Below are 27,076 nucleotides of genomic sequence, written 5' to 3' on the forward strand. Positions count from 1 at the left end.
ACACAAGAATTTACCAAAGAGACAATCCAAGCATCCACACAATAAGAAGACTAATTATAAAGTGCATGAACCATCAGCTGGCCGTGAAGGCATCGCGGCTCATCGAGTGATAAGAATACGTCGTTTATAAGTACATTAATTTTTTTCTTATTATTTTTTATGTGATTTTACTTCCAATCGCATAAATTACCAATAGATTCATCGATACAAACTAAACTTTTGAAACCGTCGTCACGAATCTACACGCTCACAGAGAGAATATCTTGTTAAACCTGTGTCTTTATATAATCTTGTCCACGAATGAATTAAAACTTAGCCAAAGATAAGAATCTCCCGTAGGAGGGCACGCACCCCGTCGCACACCCTTATTCCAAGACATTTCGTTAATTATATAATCTTGCCGATGAATCTATTGACGTATACTTTTGCCTTTGGGGTATAATAATTTGCTTTTATTGCCTTTCGTATGAATATCGTTGCATGCCTGTTTTAAAGACTCTCCCTATCACCAACTAAACTCGTGTTACGCGGTGGAATTAATCATATGTGCAGTTGCTAAAGTGAAACAACGCAACCATTGATGGTTAAATGTACTGCTCACTGAGGAAAATTTCCCCGATGGTACCGGGGGTAATTCCAAGCATGAGAGTTCGCATATTAGAGTGTCATGTTTTTGTTTAGAATTAAAATTACTTAACACAGAAGTGTTTTAGTGTTTCTTTCCTGAGTTCATGTGTAATAATCTTAATGATAAGAACTGTATCCTGCGGTTAGATTTGAATTTGGAGACCTGACATAAACACATTAATACATAATCAGTAAATGTTAAAGCAAGAATAATTATATTATACTGATTGATAATACAAACCTAGACAACGAAGCCAAACTTAATCTAGCATACTTACAGCACACCTGCATAACTTCATACAATTAATTGTACGATCCCGATTGATGATACGACCCTGGGCAACGAAGCTAAGCCTAATGATCATAACTGCCCACATTAGCATAATCGCATACATTCACATGCATTAATACGATTACATCTCTAATTAGCATAATTACATAAATTTAACATAATTTCGGATAATTACATATTTCTCCGAATTTAATTTTTTATTTTATTATTTTCATAAAATTTTCAATACCCAGCATATACAACAAGGCGAGCGCTGACTCTTCATCTGTACTGCGTGTGCTGTCAATTTATGAATTGCCTGGGAGTGTGGGAAACTGGCCTGCTGGGAATAAATGTCCTTGCTCCGGGGAATTATGACATCGCTGAAAACAACATGATTTACAATGGTAGCCCTTCAATTTACATCACATGCGCATTTGCTTTAAAAACACAGAGAGCATGAACAGGAATTGTAATGCAGTGGTGCTGTTGCACAGTACTGAGGATATAATAGGCATTGTTTTATTGGTTATAGCATGTCAATGTAATTCAAGGATAAACAGTCAGTGCTTAAATATGTAAGGCTGCTATGAACCGGTTCTATATTTTGACATGTTAAAATGTATGGCATGCTTGATAGTATAACAGTAAATTGAGTTCAGGGATTGGGTGGTTTTATATTCGAAAATGGATCAACTCTTCAACCCTCCCCCCAATCTTGAAAAAAAAAATGAAGCATATTCTATATTACAAAATGAATTTTTCCTAAAATGTTTCAGGCTTACGTCAATACCAATAATGTTCTACAGTATTTAACAACGTGCACCTTATATATATTTTTATAACTGCAGCTCTCATTTTATAGAACACAGTACCAAGCCATATTTACGGTATAACTATTTTATGATTTGTTCCTTTATAACACAGCTATCGAGCTACTTCTGCCAAGCATTCTTGTAAAATATATGCTGAAAATATTGGCTGCAATGCCACACTACCATCAAAATATTCATGCCTGCTCCCAAAGTTCATGTGTGTGTATACACAAAGAGTACATATAAACAGAACTGCTTTGTTTTGCAACACAAGGTACACACGTGTAGGATAAAATTCAAGAAGCTTGGCTGAATAAACTGATTTAGTGCACTCTGCCGTACATCATAAAACACACTTTCCTTTGCAATATCAGCCTCCCTGCACATCTGTTGGATTTAGTGCTTTGGGATGAATTAACATTTCTGAAACTGTACTGACAGCCTTGGCATATAAAACGGGGGGGGGGGTCTTTTGACTCCAGAACTGATTTAATAGGCATACTTGCAAGTGTTGCTTAATGCAGTAATTAAAATATGCTTGAATTATGGGTCACAACACATTTTGTTTTGGCTCATAGTAAATAAGACTGCCTTCCCACTCTCAAAAATAAAAATCGCAATTCAAAATAGCAACATCCCCTGTTTAAATTTTTTTTTCAAACAATTAAATGATGCATTGGAAACAATTAATTACAAGCACTGTTAAACGTTTTGTTCACAAAATGGATTTGTACAACTCTCACCGTTTAAACATTTTCTTTAACCAATCATTTATTTAGCTTTTTTACATTTCTTTCTGCTGGTTTATTGTATGTGTATGACTTTGTGAAGTAATCATTGTAAATTCCGGCGGGTGGCATGAGTGTGTCTCAGGGCAGGCATTATTAGCTCTCTCATGAAGCGCGTCCTTTCTCTTTATTCCATTAAATGGGAGAATTAAAGGCCCATTTGGCACACACGAAGGTGCATGTAACAGAACATTTTGGCGAGGAGATTCCAATGGGACAACACATACATCCTAAGCAGGTTTAGTCATTGTTCGTTGAAAAAAGTATTTTTTTGCTTAATATGTACACATTTTCAAGTATAGTTGTTGAAGGATTTGCAGCAGGCACTGTGAACACTTTTAATGCTGAATTGTTATGCTAGATGAATGTTGCAGCTTGCCTCCTGGTATTATGGGTGGCCCTGATTGAGTTATGGGTAAGTGGAGAAGCGCTCATTGTACCTGGCGTAGCAATTCACTGTTGAATTCACAATCTTGCCGAGCATCACACAATATCACTGCATAGTGGGAGCAAAGATTGTGCCCCCCTTTGTTAATCATTCGCATGAGGAAGGGGACACAAAAAAAAGAGGAAATGTGAGCAATGGCAGCCAATCAAATTTCTGCAACTGCCAACATAGATTTTCATAGAAAATTTGTAATTGCATAAATAGTATGTATAATATTGATAATGATCAAGTAACATATTGCTTATATGGGAAAAAATCATTCTTTCAATCAATACATTTTTTCTGTATATATGTATATATTCTGTATATATATCTTTAAAACGGGTTCTGGATATGGCTTTAATCGTTCAGTCGATCTCGGTTTTAAATCGGTGCCCTGTAAACACAGGAAACGTGATTAAGAATGATGACAATGACGTCATCATCACTTCCTTGGGTCTGGTTGCATGATTTGTATATTATGTAATCATAATTTTTAAATGTTACTAATCAAAGCAATAGTTAAGATATTAGTTGATTATTTCAGTAGTTGATAGTTGCAGCTCTAGGATATATGACTTGTTTGCTTGCGAACACCCACCTCAGAGCAATAATTTATTCACTTTGGATAACCTCATTGAAGCTCAATTTATTTAAAGAAGTTCTTTGTTAAGATGTTTGACTATGGTATTTTTGGAATTATAATGGAGAAAGTTCACACATGTTAACACATGCTGGCAGGAATACTGTGTGTGTACTCCTTTCACCCCCCACCCTTCAGTAAATCAGAGCATGGAAAATAAAGCATAATTTTGTATGCATTAACTGTTGGTGAGGTCTTTCCACTGCATAGAAAATGCCATCAAATATGCAAAGCACATATGTCTACAATCCTGGTGAAAATGCATAATTTGGCACAATGCTGCCACATTAATAAAAGAACATTGGAAAAGAAAATCTGTGGGTAGAAGTCTGCACAAATGATTATTTTATGGAAGAGCGTTATAAAACTAAAGAATTGTGTTTTCCTTAAATATTTTTGTTTAATTCAAAGAACAGAATTCCAAAACAGCGCATGCTGTCATGTGGAATGAGTTGTGGGATTTGTTGTTGGCGCTGGGATTTATGTGCTGCTGATGGTTGTGTTTGCAGGCGTAGTGGATGTGCTCTGCCTACAAAGCAACTACAGTGCACGTCAATTCACATTGGTGTCTGACATCGCTCTCATTTACCGTGCGTTATTTAGCCTCAGTCATTGTCTGCAAAGGAGTCTCTTTTATTGCATCCTATATAGTACACGTACGTTACATGCTTTGCTGCTATTACATGCTTTGCTGTTATTTGCTTAAGATTACCATTTTTGTAAATAAATAAAAATGTATAATCCTTTGTCATTTCACAGTTGGGTGAAGGCCTTCCCAAACGATGTCGGTGATAGGGGTTGTTGACCATACTTTACCACACTCGTTCGGGTTGGTAAAGGGGTGCCAAGGACAGGTTGAAATATCAATTGACAATAAAGTTAGCGGAGTCTGAGAATAGACCTCGTATCGCAGTACACTAAGCACTGCCCCATCTTTTTTCAACAACTTTAATTTAAAATTATTAGTGCTTATAAAGGTGAATATTTATCTTCAGCCCATATTGCAGCTTTCTTTATTAATACCAGTTTCTTAAAAAAAAAATTTCTGTTGGTTATAATGATTGTGATTTGCACTTATATCAGTTTTATATATTCTATATCTGGACATAAAATGTGTATACATGTATTTGCACTTGCATGTTTAAGTCCATGTGTTCATGTGTGGATCGGTGAGGTATATGGAAGTGCATGCCCCTGTAATTTATTATCATGTAACAATGCCTGAAGTGCACAGCGAACAAAAAATCATGTTATGTTAATTCGTAATGCAATGCTCGTATGCCTATGACATGCAGGCAACAATTTTGTTACATTCTTTTGAAAGTGCAGTTTGCAATTCCCGCTGGTTTGTAACACCCTCGAGTGGTCTCAGTGAGGCTGACATGCATGCTGGCACTTGTTCATGAAAGCACATCTGATTAATGTGTGTGCATTGAGGTGCCCGTGATTGCGTGCATACCTGGACTCGCTTGTGCGCTGTATTGTGAGCTGCCTCGCTTGTGTTTTTTTCCCGTGCGCATCAGCGTTTCCGTGTGTGTGGCTTCGCAATTCCATGGGTTGAGCTCTCGAGTCCATGTGTGAGGACTCAACCTGCCATTCATTAAGTTTCCAATGATATTTATTTGTTAAATTAAAAGTCAGTGAGTGGTTCTTGTTCAAATGAGCTTTGCAGCAGTTCTTCTCATCTCCTGTTTATAACCCTAAGTCAGTGGGGGAAAGTTCACATTCCTGTTGACTTTAGTGATGTTAATTAAAGTAAAAAAATGATGCATTTGCAACTTTTTGTACATTTGGGAAACTGAATCAAGGATTTTAAAAGGTGTAATGATTTGATTAATTTTCTAATTTCTTAATAGCAATCCAGTGAGTATTCTCATTTATTTCACTGGACATTGCACACAATTTACTTAACATATCCTTGTGGATGAATATCACATGCTTGTATGCATTGTCAATCTCCTGCTTATTTACATGTGTGTTGGTGAAATAAGTATTATTAAAAACAATGTAATTTATTTACCCAGGAAAGCCGAACTGAAGATTTTTAAGGAGAGGCTGCTTAATAATTTTACCAAATTTTGCATATCTTTGCACGTGGGAACAATTTTACAATGGCACATTTTCTAAAAATGCAACTGATACGTTTGGAGTCCTTGATTGAAGGTGCCTAACTGATGTGAGAGTCAAGTGCATTCTGCGCATAGGTTTAAAATCGTGCATTGGCTTTGCTTGTACTGAATACTGTAAATGCATTAGAAAGATTGTTAAAACAACGTAACGTTTGTATACCATGGATACCACGATACACTATCCATGTTTTCAGCCATTTCCTTGGCTACAACATAACATGCCACATACTGAGTTGGTACCATTGAGCCCAGCTTCACTGTGCAAGCACTACTTAGACGAGGGACAAAGGTGAGCCCTTCGAGGTATTCACAGAGGCCAATCAAGCCACCAACACAACACATTTTGTGTTTGAGCTTGATTCAGAAGCACGTAGTTATGAGAGCTTAAATTGGGTATTATTGCTTGGGACCAAAATTGATTGGGGCAGGAGGCAGTAGTAACATCAGTGTTCTGTTCTATAGCTAGCCACACTAGAGGTATCTACATAAATGACTTCAAAAGAAAAATAGTTTATCAAAAGCTGTCTAACTGTTGAGTTGCATGTCATATGTTAGCAATGGATACAAAAATAAAAAAGGTCACTAGGCCAGTGTTCTTCACACACTTTCAGATGGAGGCCACTTTTGCCAATAAAACATCGGTGTGAGGGGCCACCACACCCGACCGCAAGGGGTGTCTTCACATTTTTGTATTGTCAGAGGCCGCCAGTGGCCCGCGGGTCTTACAATGAAGAACACTTCTGTAGGCCATTAGACTGATAGACTAGCAACAATAAATAAATAAACACTGTAGGACCTTTTAAAATAACTATACATATGTATGTTGAACTTCTTTCGCACTGTGTAGCCAACCGTGCTTATAATATGTATAAAATGTTAATGTTCATAATGAACCTGATTTCTTTTACATATTTTTACACAGCTCTAATATCTACAATAATTTAAATGAGTTATGTAAAATGTGTAATCATTGATTTATAGAATGTTCACAGGTTTTTTTGTGATAATGTGCGCTCCACTTGGATGTCCTGACATGCTGTGGTACAGGAATTGATCACTTCATACTGCGCATACATTTACATGCGATAAACACATTGTGTATATATTGCTTAGGATTTGTAGATATTATTGAATACAAATTTCCCCTATATGTTTACAAAAATGGTTGCCCGTCCATTAATCTAGGAGGCCAAGATTTTTTTTTAAGTGGCTTTGGAGCGAAATAGTATTTTTCGTATGCATATGTAGCTGTGATGTAACTTGGTTATAGTAACTTTTTGTCTGCAAATTATTAATTGTAAACTGACTAATTGTGGCATTGTTAGCACATACACCAATTCCATAAACAAACATTTAATTCGATTTTTTTTATCATGGGCTTGTCAGTGATTTATAAGAGTTCTCTGGAGAATGCATGTGGCCTTCAGGCTATGGTCTACAAAAAAGCCGATGATTATATTTGAGTAAGTGCTGCAGTTGTCTTATGCGTGCAATAAACACTAATTTCTACAATTTAACATTCTGGAAAATATCTTGTTATGTCATTGTGAATAGCCTTAGTGATGGATTATCACCTTGGAGATATGCATGCTGGGATTTTTACTGAGGGACTGAAATAGAATACATGGATAAAAAAAGAAACACAACTTAGCATAATTACTGCATAAAAAATCGACTTGCAAAGGACACATCGCTAGAAGAGATGATTGCCGATTGACGAGACTGAGACTGGTAACACGCCCGAGAGCATGAGAGATGTGTTATGGCATTGCAAAACTGCGAGAGACGGTGAAGATATGCAGGAAGGCCTTCATGCAAGAGTTCATTAATTACAGCTGGTGCTAATTTGATCATGATGAAACACTTTCATTTATTGTCCTTCAATACAGTTGGTGAGGCAAATTTTTTTTATAACATGTTATTAAATTTCGTTGCACCAGTATATGTTCTTGGGGTCTTAAATCTCACGGATAGATAAAATCTATTTATATGAAAGGGAAATGTGTGAATGTGTGTCTGTTCAAAATGTTTAGCATACTTCCCGACATGCAACAAACTTGAAATTTGCCATGTGGGTACTTTCCAGACTGTACACCATGCAAAAGTTATAAAAATACACTTTTTGTATATTTTTTGGGGGGTGGGGGGCGCAATAATGCATATATTTTGCACAGCAAGTGAGCTGTGACGTCGCATCTGTCATGTGACCCGTATGCGGAAGCGTAACTGAGTGCCTGCTCATGTCACGCACCCTCCCCCCCCAACCCTCCGCGGGTAAAGTGAAATACAAATGTGTTGCAGGTCGAAGGCGTTCTTCGCGCAGCATTGCTTTATTATTTGAGTCGTTTACTGCCGTACGCACCCTGAAAGTTGTGTCTGCAGCAAGCGCGTGTATGTGTACCTATGGACGCGCGCGCGCGCGTGTGTGTGGGGGGAGCGGTAGTGTAGTGGTTAGCGCGCTGCGCTACAAACCTGGCGACCCGAGTCCGATTCCCGCTCACGGCCACCACCGGTGACGATTATTTGAACCGGTCCTGGGCCTCCCCTAGGTAGACTCAGCCTCAAACGAGTAACTGGTGTGGTGTGTGTGAACATCGCCACTGGGGGGACAAAGGCGGCCGGGCGTGGTGAATCCAAGTCCCGTGCAAAGCCGGGTAGTAAAGCTAGTCACGTATATTACTTTGGTCATTTATATACATATCCAAATTGATGTCTTTTAAGTCCTCGCAAAGGGTTAACATTACAAAACATTCCTAGATGCATGTTAAACTGGCCTTCGAAATAAATCACCCTCAATACGTACTATACTCGACCAGCCAATTACTTTTCTGCTCATAGGGACAAAGTGAGAACTGTGAAGCATACTGCTCTTGAACCCAGAACATGCTGTGTTTATTCTTTCTTTCATTTGCTCCAGAGTGTGTATTGCTACCTTTCAAAGCTGCTTACTCAATGTTTAGGGATTTTATCAAGGGTGATGGGTGGAACGGGTAATGCACTTTTGACCAATAACTTCCACATACAAATGAATTTTAGGCAATAAGCATATTCTAAATTTGCTCAGCAAACATCCAAGCTATAGCCACTTGACCTAATATTGTACCCAGATTGTTTCTATGTAGCTAAGCCACCCAACCCCAACTTGCATGGACACCCACTCCCAACGGTTACAAATAATGTACATTTTGGCCGCCCAACCCCAGCTTGCATGGACACCCACTCTCAATTGTTACAAATAATAAAAATTTTGCCTCGTTATTCAATGCATGCAATTGTGGGAGTAAAGGCACAAAGGAAACTTAAATATACATCTAATTTTCTAAAGCGTGCTCGCTGTGTTTGCGCTTGTGTGCCGCGGTTGTTCCGTACGCAGTGTTCAGCGTGGATTACCGAGATGAGCTGGACATCTTGGTGAGCGGCTCAGCCGACTTCGCCGTCAAGATCTGGTCGCTCTCGTCCGCCGCCTGTCTCAACACGCTCACCGGACACTCGGAGTGGGTCACCAAGGTAACAATGGTGAGGGAGCTGGGTCTCCGATGCTGTGCGTCGCTACCGGTTTAGCCTGCCATCGGTGAAGGAAAGCCCTTTCTCTATTCGCGCAGTGAAAAGTCAGCAGCTCCCGGCTCATCTATATTGGCAACACTGAGAAAATAGTTGATATTTCATGTTCCCATGTTGGGAGGCATATCAGTAAGATGAATGCTTTCGTCTTCCCACAAAGTGATAACATTTTTTCGTCTCGGAAAAATGATGGGCAGAATTGACCTCCACCTGTATTTGAAGTTGAGCTTTCTAACCACAGTGCAGATAATTCACCCATCCAGATATAGACTGACTTAAGATGATTGTGATATTCAATTAGTAATAGACTCATGTTACGATAATCGAGTGTGTCAAATGTATTCGTCACTTTCAGATGTGCCAGTTTACTGTTGACAAATCAGCACTTTTAATGCTTCAAGGCACACAACTGATTTCCATATTTTAAGGTCGCGCTTGAATGATAATTTGCCCCCCTTAAGCTTTATAATTTCCATTTTTGAATAGTTTCAAGCTTTAACTTTGCCTTTTAGGATACAATTTGTTGCATTCCTTTATTTGGGAATACATAAATATGCTAACTTAATGTTTTTTTAATCAAATAAAGATTGGGATGCTCGTTAAAAACCTTACGGCAGAGAGATAATTTATCACTATAACACTTAATGTTGTCATTCTAGTTTAAATTCATCAGCAGTAACATTTTATCTCTAATCCCTATTATTAGAAAATTTAATATAATAGTTGAATTTTTATTTTTTAAATACTGCTGTTCTAAAATAAAAGCTTTTGAGAGGTATATTTATGTCTGTGATGCTCAAGACAGCAATCACTAAAATACAAAGTCATTTACTGGGGTGGGGTGATCAAACATTTTAAAGTTTAGAATGCGTGTCAGTCAGGTGAGCTCCCAGTGGGTCACAGAGACAAGATGGGTTTGTGATGGAACTTGTTCAGCGGCCCTAGTACAGTGGTTCCAAACCTTTCTGGCCACTTTAAACCTTCAAACATTTTTTTACAGACCGTGCACCAATAAATTGTTTTAAATATAAAACTACTTCACAACTGTAGTGCCTACAACAGTTCGACAGACCACTTCCCATGGCTTTGGTGGATCACCAGTGGTCTATGGACCACAGGATAGGAACCACTGACCTAGTGCTTACATCGCAAGCTTCTACTGGCACCTCCATTATACCTACGAGTAACTGGATTTTCTTGTAAACAGGGCATTCGTGATAGAATTGTCCCATCGAATAAACTTGAGCTCATCCAAGGTCAAGTTGACTCCCTGGGTTCTGTTAAAATGTGCTTCCTTGTTTGGAATTGAATCAAATTTGTTGAGATGTTGTGATGCACGAGTCACTCACAGGACTCTTTAAAAAAACACATCTCTCAAAGTTCGGCTAGAGAGACAAAGCGAGCCGTGTGCTCAGCCACAGACATGGTTGTTCTGGGGTAAACTGTTTCAAACCTTACCCAATTTTAATCTCATTCCCAGTTGAGAGAATTGCAGGAAGAGGAGGGTTAATGCATGTCAGGAAGCGCTTAAAGGTAGGGACAGGTGCATTGAAGAAAAGCTATTTCTCTTTTTATCAAGCCTGCTAATGCAAAGAGTGTGACACTCAGATACAGCTGTTTGTTGGAAATGAGAAAGAAAACGGATCTGGCAAATTGGTTGCTTATGTTGGCTGGATCCTGTAAATTTCTTTGGTTGGATGCTATCTAATGGGCTCTCCGATAATAGAAATTGGTGAGTGGAAAACCATTTACCTGTGAAAGCAGCTGAGGGCATGTAAATATACTGTTTATTTTTAACATAGTCCAAGAAGCGATGCACATTAATAAACATTCTGTTTAAATACGCAAACCCAATGAATAATCTCCAATGCACATGCGACTTCTCCCAAAATATTTATGACTCTAGAGATATTGGATAAAGCGAGGTGAGGATATATTTCCTGAAAAATCAGCTTGTTGAATTATATATTTCGAATGTATTTGTGACTTAACCAAGTAGAATATTTGAGATTGGAGGGAAGAGAGATAGTGCTTGACTTAAAGCTTTCGTGACTGCGGGGAATTTATATTCGTTGAGCCTTTCTCACGAACACAGCCACCGCTGCAGTGGTTCTCTTACATTGACACGCTAATCTCTCACAACACAATGGCCACCTCCACAGCTTCGTGGTCGTGGAGGTATATCAGCTCTCCGATCTTACATTTACTCGCAAATTCCATCGCTAGCCCCGCCCACTTACCCTTGGGCTACACCCATCTCAAACCTATATAACATCCTGCTTTAGCAGCTCTCCCGCTATATTTTTTCTTGCCTCAGCAGCTCTCCCGTTATATTTTTTCACCTGATGATGATTGCTTGTGTTGCGATCAAAACGTCATGATATTTTCTTATTTTTCTATCTACGTGGATTTACCGAAAGACCCAAAGAATAGAGATAGTGCTGTTTGTAACATTGCCGCTTGAGCATGTGTGCGGTTAGTTACGAACCACCATCTCTCCCTGCTTGACAGTAAACTACTATTTACAGTACCAAAGTCAGGTCTGCCTTCTTAGCACCCTGTAAATAATTTTCTTGCACTTAAAAATTTCTACTTGTGTGATGAATAATTTATCCTGCCATATGTTGCAGTTTGCGAAATTGTGCTATTTTCGTGTATAACATCTGGCTTTGCTATTACAATCGTACCTCAACAGGAACATGGTGTAAATTTCTTATTTATTTACATTAAACCATTTTATTCTGGGAAAAAAACGTACAAAATCAAGTAAAAAATAAATTAAAATCCACACACACTTAAATCAATCTAATATGCTCCGATATAATTCAAAAATCAAGAGCGCAAAGCTTGTTTTGTGTGACATTAATGTTCTATACACATCACACAAATTAACTGATTAATATGGCTCAGCAGAGGCAATAAGAAGATGAGGTATTACGCTCCGTTGACTATCTTTAGGTGTACATAACATGCTGGAAATCGAATCCAAAAGAATTGCCGTTTGAGAGAATGCATGCATTGTGCTTGGTGATGGACTTGTCAGGGTAGCTTTCAATCAAAACCTTTTATTCTCTCTTTGGATCTGACAATGGGCATGTTTGTTGGACTGATTTATGCATAATTATTGTCAGGCACAGGCCAATGAGAGCTTTGTGTTTCTCAGTGGTTCTGTGCTACGGAAAGTATATCTGCGTATTCGGCCATCTCCCCGTGTTACATTGCTTTTTTTCTTAGTCGGTGCCGGTGCTCGCATCAGTCCAATCGGTTACTATTAGCATACATTACCCATGGGGTGCGGCAAACGCGTAGTGGTTAGCATACCCAGGTTACAATTCAGAGGTTGCCGGCCTGATTTAATCTCCTGGCGCAGAACCTGAAACGGTGGGAAAGTTTCTTACATCTCCCAGCCTATGCCCACTTGGGCAGTATAAATTGGTACACCACATTGTAATAATAGGGTTTTCCCCCTGTTTTCTGGCAACAAAACTGAAACCTTTTTACAAGGATTCATGTCTGCATTAACCACAATACCTGCAGTCAAAATGAAAACAAAAAACATACTATGATAATATATGCATTGTCCTTGAAACTGATTGGTCCACACCAAGGGACGGCTTTCTTTTGAGCCTCGACCCAATTGGTGCTCGACCAGATGACGCCAAAAGGCGTCATCTGCATATATTATCATAGTATGTTTTTTGTTTACATTTTGACTGCAGGTATTGTGGTTAATGCAGACATGAATCCTTGTAAAAAGGTTTCAGTTTTGTTGCCAGAAAAAAAGGGGAAAAACCCTATTATTACATTTTGGTACTGGCAAAGGAGGTCTAATGATGGTGCACCACAGTAAGTTGATTGCAGGTCACGTGCGAATGTCCGACATCTCTTTTAAGATGTCATGCCAGCGTGAAAGAGTTGGCCACATACCCTCCAAAAGGGGCTCTATGTTGGAGACCCTTCCACCAACAATGGCGTGAGCAAACAATTTTATGGCTGCATCTTTACCTTTTTAATCTTGTTGTATTATCCATAGCATTAACTACCATTGCAGGCAAGAGTTCACCAAAACATAAACTGGAAAAGTTAATCTCGTCACGTGGTTACCTCAGACCCTTCACTTCTCTGCACTAGCCGGGCAGAAGCAGAACACCGTTGTTCCGTAGCTGTGGAGGATTTTTTGACGATTTTTAATGGAAATAAATGAATATACACCAGAATGGTGTATTTTATATGTATATGAATATAAAAAAAGAAACCCGTTGACCCATATGCATTGTCACCTCTTGTAAACCACATGGGTTAAAACCTCTGGCAAGTTTCTTCATCAACCAAAGCCTGCATTTTACATCTAATGGGTACAATCCATGAAGTCAATTGATTAATAATTTGTGGTTCAAAACTGGTTGTAATTAAGAAATGAAATGAAAAATAAGAGATCCGCCTACTGCATTGTGCTGCCCCACACGTTGATCTTAAAATTTTTTTTATCCTATTTTAAAGTTGCTTTCTTTGCAAAAGTGTTGGATAGTTATGTTTGTCCTGAGAACATTGATTCTCACTGATTGACAATGTAAAAACAACGTTGGTAGTTATTCTTTAACAGCACCCCCGATTAGCACTGTTGGCTATGAGGAGCAGAAAAGAAGTTCAGCATGCATGCATACATACATGAAAGGCCGAGGACATTTAAGCCACTTGTGCTTCAGGCAACAATAGCGGGTGTACTCTTGTTTAAAATGCATTTACTTTTAAAAGTTTTCTCACTTCCCATGAAATTATTGTAATATTGAGCTATATCTTGTGAATTCATATTATCTGAAAGGCCCTTTTAAATATGAATTAATGTTCACATAATCAAAGGTGACTTTTATTTAAAAAAAATACATTGCCTCTCTGGCAAATTATCTATTCATAAGAAGTCATGAAGTATATTAAATATAATTTCTCAAGTAAAACATTCTCGTATTGCCCTAGTCATGGCTGGTATAGAACTTTTATTGTAAATTTTACTTCACTGTTTTTCTCCCGGGGTTTAATCTAATCTTTTTCTTCTTGCTTCCTTTTCTCCTCCCGTGTCCTTGTGCTTACTCGAGGGAAATAACCCGTTTGCCATTGTGACAGCTGTCAGGGTTTCTCACCGTAACAGCCCCCAGCGAAAATCTACACATGCATGCACGCAAACACATTCCACGATTCCTTGGGAAAACGTTTGGGAATGGAGCGAGTGCAACGACTCGGCGCCGTCTATCCACACGGTGCAGGGGCGTGTGTGGCGATGTGTGCACGGTAGGCTGTGTCGCAAGCGTTCACGTGGGTGTGCATTTTGGCACAAAGACACGCCAGGCAAGCAAGCCAACACGCCGCTCCATAAGGTCCCAACGCGCCGTCATACTTGTTCTTCTGAATTCCCCACGTGCACAGCCGCGAACGCTCTTGAATGGTACGTGCTCGGTGTACATCAGCGAGGTGACCACAGGGAAAAAAAAAAACTTTTCGTCAACTGTGTGGTCTTATAAGTTTTGTCCACGCGGAAACATTTAACTCGAGCAGCATGTGTTGAGCACTATCAGTGGAATAACTTTGCAATATTGCAGCTGTCGCCTTGCCCACATATCCACCCATTGCATATACTTCTGCAGTGGCCAAATTCGCGACTCAGCTAAAGTGATATATCGAAACCCGAAAAAAAGAACATAGCGCCACATCTTCTTTGGTTCTTTCGGTAAAGTCACGTAGAAATGAGAATAAAATAAAACAATAAAATTCTCACGACGTTTCGGCCACAACAAGTGGCCTTCTTCAGGTGAAAGGAACAAACCTGTCGGGACGACATTGTAGCTCTGTCGTCCCCACAGGTTTGTTCCTTTCACCTGAAGAAGGCCACTTGTGTTGTGGCCGAAACGTCGTGAGAATTTTATTGTTTTATTTTATTATTTTATTCTCATTTCTACGTGACTTTACCGAAAGAACCAAAGAAGATGAATCCTTGCAGTCACGAAAGCTTTAAATCGAAATATAGCGCCACATGTGTACCATTAGGGCTCCCAGTCGAACACAACTTGGAAACTTGCATGTGCTGCCTTGGCTCAGAAGCTGCGGTGGCTGTATGGGTAACAGCAGAGCTCTGGTTGTAGATGGTTGTGTTTTGATGCCAAATATGGCATTTACGGATGGAATGTAGTGCACTTCTGATCCGTTTTGTAGTGATGTAGAGCTACTATCATACCCGCAGACATGCTGCCTGATGTAGGTGATGGAAGCTTATTGATTGGATATGTCATCAGACTTTGTTGCATGCAGGCCGTCTGTAATTTGTTCAATGTTTATTCCTTATCTATTTGTTTGTATATGTATGTTTTCCTTACAGGATAACTTTAGATGCACTGAATAAAATAACAATAATATTTGTATAATATATAATTGGTTTTAGCATAGCCATATTTTTTTTATTAATTGCTAATCTGTTGATGCATATGATTAAAAATGTGCACTTTGTGTCTCCAATTCATGAAGTGTTCTCGCCGTTTTAAAATATGCCCAATTTATAATTTCACGTTTTTTCTGATTATATTTTTGCAATAATACTTCCAAATACTCTCCAAATGTTTTGAAATCGACCATATGCATTCAGTAATTAAGTCAATGCTTATACACATTTTAGAATGTAGAATAGCATCCCATGTTACAAGCAGCATACAAAATTTGGTAAATGTCCAAAATATGTGTGCATCAAAATGCATGCTGTCAGGCACCCATGGAGTACTCAATGAACATGATGTATAGTGTTTGTACTGACAGGTCTAATTATACATAATAACCTTTACTAAATGATTCATCATCATAATCATTCATCATCAATATTATCATTTCCATAATCATAATTTTCTCCAACAGAAGCACAGAAATCAAGAGCATAGGTACAGCCTGAGACTGGGTATGTGTGTGCGAATTATTGTGTATATAAGTAAGTATGTATGCGAGCGAGCGAGCAAGTGTGTATGTTAGACTGCATTCACAAGCGGCAGCATCGTGGTTTGTGCACTGCGCTATGTACCTAGCGACCTGAATTGTATTGCCGACAATGGCTAGCATCAGTCTGAACCGATCGTGGGCCTCCACTCGGTCAACTATGCTTTAAGCAAATATCTTGTCATTTGTAAACATCAGCAGCTGGAGGTGGTGCTGGTCACAACACCCCTTTGTGCCGTGCCAGCCTTAATAGGTGTTCACGAACAAGCACTTACACCAACAGCCTGTAATAGGCTGCACTACCCTATTCAGGAGACCATACATGCATGCAAGAGAGCGAGCAAATGTTGTACAAGCAAACGAGTGCAAGGAAAAGCGAGACACGCGTGTGTGGAAGATCACGTGTTTCTCTTTCTGCTGTATTATTATTCAGTAAAACTCCTCTTAACTTCATTAGACCTCCTTCGCCAGTACCAAAATGTAATAATAGGGTTTTTCCCCTTTTTTCTGGCAACAAAACTGAAACCTTTTTAAAAGGATTCATGTCTGCATTAACCACAATACCTGCTTGACCACACTTACGCCTTTGGCGTCCTGTGGTCGAGCACCAATTGGGTCGAGGCTCAAAAGAAAGCCGTCCCTGGGTGTGGACCAATCAGTTTCAAGGACAATGCATATATTATCATAGTATGTTTTTTGTTTGCATTTTGACTGCAGGTATTGTGGTTAATGCAGACATGAATCCTTGTAAAAAGGTTTCAGTTTTGTTGCCAGAAAAAAGGGGAAAACCCCTATTATTATCCTCTTAACTTGTTATAATCCACTGCACATGCTGCATCTACTTAAGAGCTATTCTTGTGCTTGCCATTGAATGGAATCAGTTATAGATTACCATTAATCGGCCATGGACAAGGAGACCTATGATACAAAGTGAGCCCTTGAAAGTTGTGGTAATTTGAATAATGATGTATTATTTTCATTGTAATCCACTGCTATTTAAAAACAGAAACTGATATAAATTTTGATAGAAACTGATATGTTTACTTACTGGACATCTGTGAAAACGAGCTTCATAGCTCATCGGATTCCTCCAGGATAAATAAAGACTCCGATTCTGATACTTGCTTAAAAACACAGGTCAGTCTTTCAGCTTACAGGCCATTAGGGAAGGCATGGAGCTATCTGCATTATATAATATGGATGGATAGGCATTGAACACCTTGAGTATTAAGGACTAGCCTTTTTGCCCATCCAAAGGCCAGGTGTATATTACAGTAAATCTAAAATATTCAAAGAAAAATTGTTCAGCTCATGATTATTAATGAGGGAGGTTGCCCCATGTGGAGTGACGGCACCCACTAATGGTTTTTGGGGAGAGGTGCGGCATTTGGAGTGCGCGACCTTGTGCGTTAGTGTAAATTTCCACACGGGCATGAATATTAATGAGGGGGGGCTCTTTTGCAGTGACGTCACGCACGGATGTAGCACTGCTGCGTAGATTTATTTTTTACCGTCACTTTCTGTAAAGAAACGTCATATTTGAAGCGACTTTGCGTAATAAATTATCTAATTCAGCTCGACCTTCCTCTGCGTTCGTGTAAAAATCTACCCATCATGAATATTAATGAGTGGGGGGTGGGCCTCGTGGAGTGACGTCACGCGCGGGACGGACAGACATTTCTGGGAGATTATAATAGGTAATGAAGAGACTGCAGGGCAGCTTTAGCATTTGCAAAAAATACTAGGGTAAAAAAGTGGAAAAATATATAATGTAAACATGCCAATTTTTCTGGCCTTAACTACTTCTTTAATCCAAGTCATAAATAATGGAATAGCATATGTTTGGTATATGTATTTGTAAAAGTTTTCTGACTTTTATTCTTAGAGGAGTCCTTGAGATCATACTTGACAAACTAAGGCTGTCATTGTAGATTATCGTAACATCCTCTTAAACAGCCTACATTATGCATTTACGTTGAGCTGTGGTGCAGATGTGTATATTTTGCTCTCCAACATTGTTGTCCTTTGAGTCAGATGTAACTGCATTGGGCACATTTTGGTATGTTTTATAAAAGTGTTTCTACTATATTCTTAGTTCTTTCAGTAAAGTCACGTAGAAGGGAAGCAATAAAATAAAAAAACTGAGGGCACCCCAATGGACTCCCCCCTATCTCTGGTTGTAGCCAACATTTTCATGGAGAAATTTGAGACTGACGCCATCCATACTGCCACTCTGCGCCCAACCTTATGGAAGAGGTACGTGGATGACACTTTTGTCATCTGGCCACATGGCCGGCCTGCTCTAGACCAATTCTTCGACCACATCAATTCCATACACCCAGCCATCAGATTTACCATGGAAGTCGAAAAAGATGGCAAGCTACCTTTTTTGGATGTCCTAATAAAAAAGAGACCTGATGGTTCAATGAGCCACTCTGTCTACAGGAAAGCTACCCATACGGATGCTTACCTGAAACTGGATTCCCACCACCATCCATCCCAGAAGAATTCCCTCATCAAGACTCTGCACCATAGAGCCCAATGCATATCCGACCAGGAACACATAGCCAGTGAACTCAAGCACGTACACCAAGCTCTTAAGGCTAATGGTTACTCCGACTACACAATCCGCAAAGCTATCACTCCAACCATGAAGAAGGACCCTCTTGAAGAGCCTTTCAAAACCATCACTTTACCCTACATTGTGGGGATCACAAAAAAATATCTCCAAAATCTTGAATAAACACAAGATCTAGGTCCGATTCAACACATTACATAAAATCCGTGATCTGTTTCCGTCTGTAAAAGATGTGATTCCGGACATACGATACCCTGGCGTCTACAAACTAAGTTGCCTTTGTGGTAGTAGTTACATTGGAGAAACCAAACGACATGTCTCGGACCGCATTCGTGAACACAAAGCAGACCTAAAACACGGTAGGACCAACACCTCGGCCGTGGCAGATCACTGTTATAATTCAGTAGGCTCACATGACATTGACTTCTCCAAGACAGATGTTCTTTGCAAGCCATCTGGCTACCATGAGAGATTCGTTCATGAGGCTATCCACATATACAAACAGAGACAATTTCAACCGAGAAGATGGATTCTGGATTCGCAATCATTGGAAGGATTTGATCAACCATTTCGGGTCTTAATTGATTGTTCACACTTACGGTGGCTTTCAGACCGCACCCATTATTTTCGTCTCCCCCCTCCTCTTTTCCGAACATAGATGGACTCGTCCATCTTAATAACTGCCAAATCGCGCTCCGTGGTGCTAACGTAAAAAAAAACCCGCCACTTTTTTAAAATTTTCTTGCTGTGGTTTTGATGATGATTGCTTGTGTTGCAGTCGAAACGTCGTGAGAATTTTATTGTTTTATATTTGTATTATTTTATTGTTTCCCTTCTACGTGACTTTATCGAAAGAACCAAGAATATGAATCCCTGCAGTCACGAAAGCTTTAAATCAAAATTTAGTGTTTCTTCTGTTCGAGAAGACGGCTGAAACTATAAAATGTGCTCTTTCAGGCAAACCTTTCACCTCGGTGAAAAACAACCTCACAGTTTTAACTGCATCTCAGCAGTGCTTGCGAAATATTTTATTTTACGAGCCATTTCTGTGACCACGGAGCGCACAATACTACTAATACTACAACAACTTTGTCCATATTATCAATAGAACAATACAACAACACAATGCACACACCACTCCCATTGCAATCCTGCCACCTCATTCCTTTTGTTTATTGAAAGGCTATGAGATGAGGCATAATGATTGGCAAATTGCAATGTCAGCAGGATGGAGGCTTTTTTTTACGAGGCTGGCCAGGGTAGTTATTTTCAGCCGAGAAAACTAAAGTACATGAGGGTATAACATACTCAGCACTCTAAACATATGGATTCAATAATGTATTTCTACACTGCTAACTACTGGTTACCTCATAGCCCCAGCAGGTTTGGAAGCACAAAACATAAGGAGCATTACCAAGCAGTTAATCTTCGTAAGGTTGATAGGTATGCAAATATCTTCTTTAATTATATGTACGTGAATACTTACAATAGCATATTGCATTTCATGGAAGGTGGCCTCCTAGATCACAACACCTGTAAACCATGCGTTTGTGTGACAGTATCACACACTGAATGTCTAATAGATGCCCTTCATAAATGTTATGAAAGAAGAAGGCATCATCACATGGTGACCCTCACTCCTACTCCTCAACATGCCCAGAATATACACTGTTCCCTCCATATGGATACCACTACCATTGCCCTATATGTAGCGATTGAATGTGGACAAGACCAACAAGATACGGTCCAATATTCTAAAATACAGTAATTGGCTTAAACCATTTAGTGACCTCTGCTGAGTCAGCAGTGTTCAGCATGGAAAAAGCAGCCATTCAGCATGTGTGTAGCTTCCTGCAGGCACATCACTGTAGCAGCATAGTTGGCTGCCCCAGATACCCCAGGAATGTTTGATATTGGCACAGCCTGACCACATGGCACCTGAAACTGTTTAAATGGGCTTGAAAACCCAGAGATAATGTGGGTGATCCTAATGGTGGAAGAGGCTCTCCCATTCCACAGTGGTGTTCACATCTGGATGAAGAGCACACAATATTGTCCAATTAAGACTAAGCGGCTGTGTTCCATAACATTTTCCTTCAACACATTATAATGCAGCTGATGTTGAGAAGCTGGATTCAACACACAGTCTTCAACACCTTTGGTTGTTCAGTTCTTATAGCAGCTTCCTGGCATGTTTTACAGTAGTCCTGCTCGTATGTACACCATCCTCTCTCATTTCCACACGCCCTATGGGCATGGGCCAAGTGTTTCTCCCTATACTCGGTCACGCTGAACCCGCAGGCACCGACACTCGTGGTTGTGTTGCCTGAATCAGTCTTTACCACATGCGGGTATTCCTGGTTATGATTACATGGAGCTTCTAAATAAAGCACAGAATTGCAATGTGCATCGTGGTGTATTTATCGAGTGTGGGCAGACGAAATACCCCACCACCTTACTACCCTCACCATTAACACTGCTTTAGAGATATTTGTGTCAAAGTGTCTGTGCTCGGGTGAGCAAGAGACAACTCTCACATCTGTCGACATCCCTGAGTCAGTAAGTGGAAATTCCATATTCTTATATTGGGAGTTTCTTCAAGTGCTTTTTGCTGTTGAATTCACACATGGTGGTACTAGGTTTGTCGAGAGTGTAGGATTGTAGAATGTTGTCTCTTAGTGTGCATGCATGGATGTTTTCCGGGCACTCTGGTTTCCTCCCTCTTTAGCGAGGAAGTGACCAATGCATTCCCCTTGTGGAAAAAATAGTTTGACTACATGGTAAGGCTATCCTAAGTAAATAAAATATGGTATTATTGTATTGTTTACTATTAGGTGGCCTGATATTTAAGACCTAAGAGTAAATGGTGGGACACTGTTAGGGCAGATCTTAGCTGCTTTGCAGCGCCTGCAGCATCTGGCAGAAGGTAGAACGCGTTGTCGCGGTGTGGTTGCATCAATGACTTTGGCCAAGATGACATCCTTATTTTGAACTTTATATTTAAACCAGGTATAGGTCACCATTTCTAATAGCTGTACACTATCCCAATATGATAAACTACAAGCCTCATGCGTGAAGATATCTATAATCATAGAGTTTAATAGAAGCAACTTTATAAAAAAGCAAATGCTTAAAATAAAAGTGCAGATATACCCCGGTAGCTCAAAAACGGCCCCCTATCTCCCAGCAGTCAATATTCCCCATTAACATAATTTATCATTAAGTATATATAAGCACATTTCCTTATAACAGAACAAAGCTAAACGTTTTCCTGGGAGAGAATTAATGTTTAAATGTTGTGTCGTTTATCACAGTCTGTTGCCTCGTTTGCCTCATAAGTTGTACTGTACCATTGTTAATGTGTCACATGAGGGAACCATTCTTAGCTTTAGGCAATTCCGTCGAGTCTTAATAATCATAAGAACAATCTGACGGCTTCAAAATGCCTTGCTGTGTGAGGATTAAGTGCATTAACAGGTTTTTTTTAGTTTTATTAATGAGAAACTTAAAAAGTAATTAGTGGTATTAATCATGCCCTTGACACGGAACACTTACCATTGAAAAGTGCAAATAAATCTTAGTGTCTGTCTGCAATGCCATTGTTATATCGCCAGGAATATAAAAAACAAGTGACCCATTGGACAAGCAGATGTGGAGGATGTGTTTGGAAAATACGTCTGGCCTGATGCTCATTCTCTCCTATGGCAAATATTGCCAACATCTGTATATGGGATGTCAAATAATTAAAGTGATCTATTACTCTAGCGATTATTGTCTTGATTACTTGACTAATCGGATAGCACAAAACTATTTTGAAAAGTTATCATAGCTCTACCCACGTATGACAGTGTACAGAAGGTGGTTACGTGGCTTGGTGACAATTGGTATCATCAGCCGTGTCATTATGGGATAGGATTGTAGGGATTACCCATTTTTGGGAGGTAGGAATTTTGGGGCAGTTGACATTTTTTAAGTGGCCTGATTAATCGAGCAGAAAAATAGTTTATTCATAAATGTTGTCAATAAATCGTCTTGGCTTCTACTATCATATACTGCCGATTGGCTCACAATCAGATGATTTACAACTGAAATTATAGTTGGGTAACTCAGCCCATCTTTCCTAGGTTATTCAAGTGAGTACAACTGTACGGGAATTTAAAGTGTTGAATTTCTACTGGCTCAAGACTATAAACAGAAATGAGCATGCCAATGGGTACCCGCAATCCTCATTTTGCCTCCGAGCAACGTCTTTTTCTGGAGGACTGCTCTGTATCGACCGCTTACAACAATGAAATGATTAACGCTCACGGTTGAGCTTCACTTCCATCATGGGGCTAACAGCTCCCTGGACTGGGGCACTGCAAAGCTTGGTGCTCGGAACAGGCAGAAGCCGGAGAGTACACTGGGGGGTGATGTCCATCACGAAGCAGTGAGAGCTTCCGCACCAGCAGAGGCGGATGTGGCCTTGGAGGTAATGCAAGCCCTTGAGGGTCTTCGCCGCATATACCACGTGGACAAGGACGTCCCCCATGGATTTACAGGGCAGTCCTGCCTACGGCGGCCATAGAGGGTCCTGATGGTCCCCGACCCGGCAGCTTGAGGTGTTTGCCACAGAGCCAGCGCTCTGCTGCGAAAGTCAACCTCCGAAGACGACGTCTACCAGGAGCCTTGGATGCAGCTAGACAAGTATCAGCTGCACACCTTCATGCAAGAGGCTGTAAGCAACGAGTTGCACACAGGAGAGCCAAGATGAAAGGGACTTAATACAGGATGTTACTCATCTTCTGGGTTGTCCTCGGATCAGGATTCCATCAGGCAATGAAAGGGCCAAGGAATGGATCTTTCCGCAGGATCTCCTGTGCTTTTTGACAAGCAGAATCGGGTGCTAGCTCAATCTTACTAAACAGGTACAATCACATTTTGATTTAAAGCTTTCGTGACTGCAGTAATTCATATTCTTAGAACTAAGAATAGGTACAATCACAGTTGAACCTGCGCTGGAGACATTTTGCTCGATGAATCGGACATCACGGAATGCATCATTTCTGCTTCCAGAGTATCTGAAAAAACGGATTTGGCACGAGTGGGCCAAACCAGCAGCAGGGGTTTCGCGTACCCATTACACACGGGATGAGGCAGACACCAAAACCTTTCATAATAACCTTTGCCACGGTCCCATATATGGATGTGGCAATGGTAGCAAAGATGTTCCCAGGTCATCTTGCTGTATAGGAGGAAAGACCTTGCTGGATGCAAGGTAGAGAGCTCTAGACAAGCAATACAAAAAAAGCCGCCACCGGGCCATCGCATCTTCCATGTGCATCGCAACGTCAACGGGGTACGCGGGTTATCATGGAGTCATTAGAGACCCTCAAGCCCAACGAGGAGGAGGACTAGGAGTTCCACCAGGCCTACCCTGACATTCAGATATGGCCGTATTTACCATTGATGCAGGAAAAGACATACTGGATGTAACCTCCCATAGTGGGCCGGAGGGTGATGTGGCAGAAAGGAAACAAGCTGACTGCAAACTCAATGGCAGTCTTGCGCGCTCTGCCATTCTAGTGTGAGATCCCATTTAACAAGAACCTGCCAGAACGACTCAAGAAGTGATTTACTCTCTATCGGACCGCAGATGTCAGTTCCAGTATTACAGCAGGAAGCTCAACACCAAGCAAGACTACAAGTCCCACTTCATCAGAAACAAGGAGAAGAACAAACCCAAATGACCACAGCACTGGCATGACACAGCCACTTTGGCGGACAAGTATTATCAGCACTGACGGTGCCAAGGATAGCAGCTGCAACCCCCGCTGTCACCTGCATGTTTGGGCAATGTAGCCATTTTTATACAGGCATGGGCACGCGTGACAACAGACGCATGGGTTTGATCATTCGTGGATCAGGGATATAAGCTGGACTTTCTAGGAGCTTCCATGCTTTAGTGGATTTAAACCTGCTTACCCAGAAAATTTCACAACTTCTGAACATCCAAGTCAGTCAATATGTGGTTACCCACCAATAAGAGCTGTTTTACTCCAGAATTGTAATGATCAGAACAAAGCTCAGGGGGTTTCAGAGCAATCCTTGATCTAGAAAGCTCAACCTTCCTTCAGAAGGAGCACTTCTTACAACGGGGGAAATTGGATGACATCAGTAGATCTTCATTATGTACACAGTACTTTCAGTTCCTGAGATTCTATGCCATCGGCCAACACTACAAGTACTGAGCACTACCATTTGGCCTGATCTCTGCTTCAGGATTGTTCACCAAGATCCTCATGGCCTTCGTGGTGGCAATAAGGGAGAATGAAAATGATATTTACCTTTATCTTGACGATTAGATCAGACCATCACATCCCAAGCTTCAGCAGAAAAACAACACAGTCCTTCGGCTCCAACAAACTGAACTACTTTGCCACCATACCTTATTTTTGTGGAATCACACCTCCAGAGCGTGGGAATTCCACCTTGAAGGCATATCTGTTCAGGGCAACACCTATCCCTCAAGGCTTGTCATCTGGCAGGGGCAGACTATGTGGTTGTGGACCTACTAAGGGTGGTTCTATGTGGGGGAATAGGCTCTACACCCCAAGGTGTTCAAGCAGGTTCGACGTCAGTTCAGGCCTTTCACCACACACCTTCTTGTGAGTTCAACCATCAGTTACCGTGGTTCTGCACCTGCTTTTGCTGCCGAGGGGCCATTGCAGCAGACACGTTTACAATGTTCTGGACCTGGTCAAGTCTGTACACATTCCCTCCTTGGTCCATCCTGCTCAGGGTGTTGGCCAAGACAAGCAGGGAAGGAGCGTCGGTTCTGCTGATTGCCTTGCATTGGGTCAGACAGCATTGGTTTGTGAATCTTCTGGAACCAAGAACATGCCTCTCATGGCCATTCCCGGTTATGGGAGGAATTACTGTGCCATGGCGAGATGCATTGTCCAGACGTCTAGTTATTTGTTGACTGCCTGAACATTGAAAGGATGAGGTTTGCGAACCTGGGCTTTTTAGAACAGGCACGGGGGGGGGGGGGGGCTTTTGAGTATCCATGGGCATGGTCTTCTTAAGTCACTGGAGGGCATTCTGGTGGTGTTTAAAGGTGGGTCAGGATCTCCTGTGCTGCGGATGACCAGTTATTGCCAACCATCTCATTATGTAATGTCAATGCAGCACCCTCTGGTGGACTGATAATAATTTTTTTGTGTTTTAACATTCAGTAAACTCCTTAAATTTTTTTTTTTAAAACAACGGTTTTATGAACAGCTTCGTTTAACCTCACGGTCGAGAAGTACGTCAATGATGCGGCGCCTGCTCCCACATGAACGCTTTAATTAATTAATTACTTACATAACTCGTTCACACGGAGCAGGCGCGCCTAAACAACGTGGCGCCTGAGACACGTGGTGGCGCCTGCTTCTTGGGCGAGGCGATTCCAGAGTTTAGGGACCGCGGCGTTTTTCACCTACATAAATATATAAATAATATGGCGTCCATACAAAATGTAAATTGCTTTAAAGTAGCGAATTAATTGATTAATTGATGCCAATTTTGATACAGGCTTGCGTTGTCACCGGATCCGAGTACGTGTGCAAATTTGGGAATTGATTGGACAACAGGAAGTAGACTGAATTTTGATTACAAGATTTGACCACTACAAACATAGCTGTCAAGTTAAGTAAAACCGTTGAAAAAGTTTAACAATTGAGCACATTCTGAAGTTCCCGTTGCTTTTTATTTGTAGAATGGGGTTTGAGTGTGCATGGATATTGCTTAACACTCCCGAGACGATCAAATTTCTCACAAGTCAAGTGACAACAAAAGTGTAGTAAATAGTGTTTATATTAAACCCAAAACAATATCTAAGTCATACAAATTTAATTAATTGGCTTTAAAAAGTGTCATCGGTAATCTATTACAATAACAGATGCTACTTATTTAAAAACGTATGGTGTTTCTGATGATGATAACTATAATCTGCAATGTAGCGGCAGTCCAATAAAATGGGTTAAACAGAAGAAATCAATGAATTATTATGAAGAAAAATCAAACGCATCTTTCAACACTTAAGTCAATGAGCCATCATCTTGATTGAGTAGGTGTTGCCACTGTTCTAAGAATCATCCTATTTAAAGTCATAATTAATTATTTTTTTTAACTTTGCAGCATTAGTCACACCACATCAGTCTTCCAGATTTGACAGGGTCATCATTTTGCAACATTAAAGCATTTTTTTTTACTCAATGCTATAAGCATACAGTGAGGGAAAAA

General features: G+C 40.3%; 1 protein-coding gene across 3 annotated transcripts in view; it reads left to right on the plus strand.

Annotated features, from left to right (window-relative positions):
* Positions 1–27,076, plus strand: part of FBXW2 (F-box and WD repeat domain containing 2) — a 128,142-nt gene that overhangs the window by 65,836 nt on the left and 35,230 nt on the right. Inside the window, exons 5-6 of one of the 3 annotated variants that reach the window (XM_076068733.1) lie at positions 9,074–9,207; positions 14,355–15,000. In XM_076068733.1, coding sequence (XP_075924848.1) covers positions 9,074–9,207; positions 14,355–14,777 — 557 coding nt within the window. In that variant the 3' untranslated portion in view covers positions 14,778–15,000. Of the gene's footprint in view, positions 1–9,073; positions 9,217–14,354; positions 15,001–27,076 lie in introns of those variants that run through there. The other 2 variants (XM_032958970.2, XM_032958971.2) reach the window with 2 other exon arrangements.

This window comes from Petromyzon marinus, chromosome 22 (assembly GCF_048934315.1).
Source record: "Petromyzon marinus isolate PM22_M1 ecotype Great Lakes invasive population chromosome 22, UKy_Petmar_22M1.pri1.0, whole genome shotgun sequence".
Classification (NCBI taxonomy): Eukaryota; Metazoa; Chordata; class Hyperoartia; order Petromyzontiformes; family Petromyzontidae; genus Petromyzon; species Petromyzon marinus.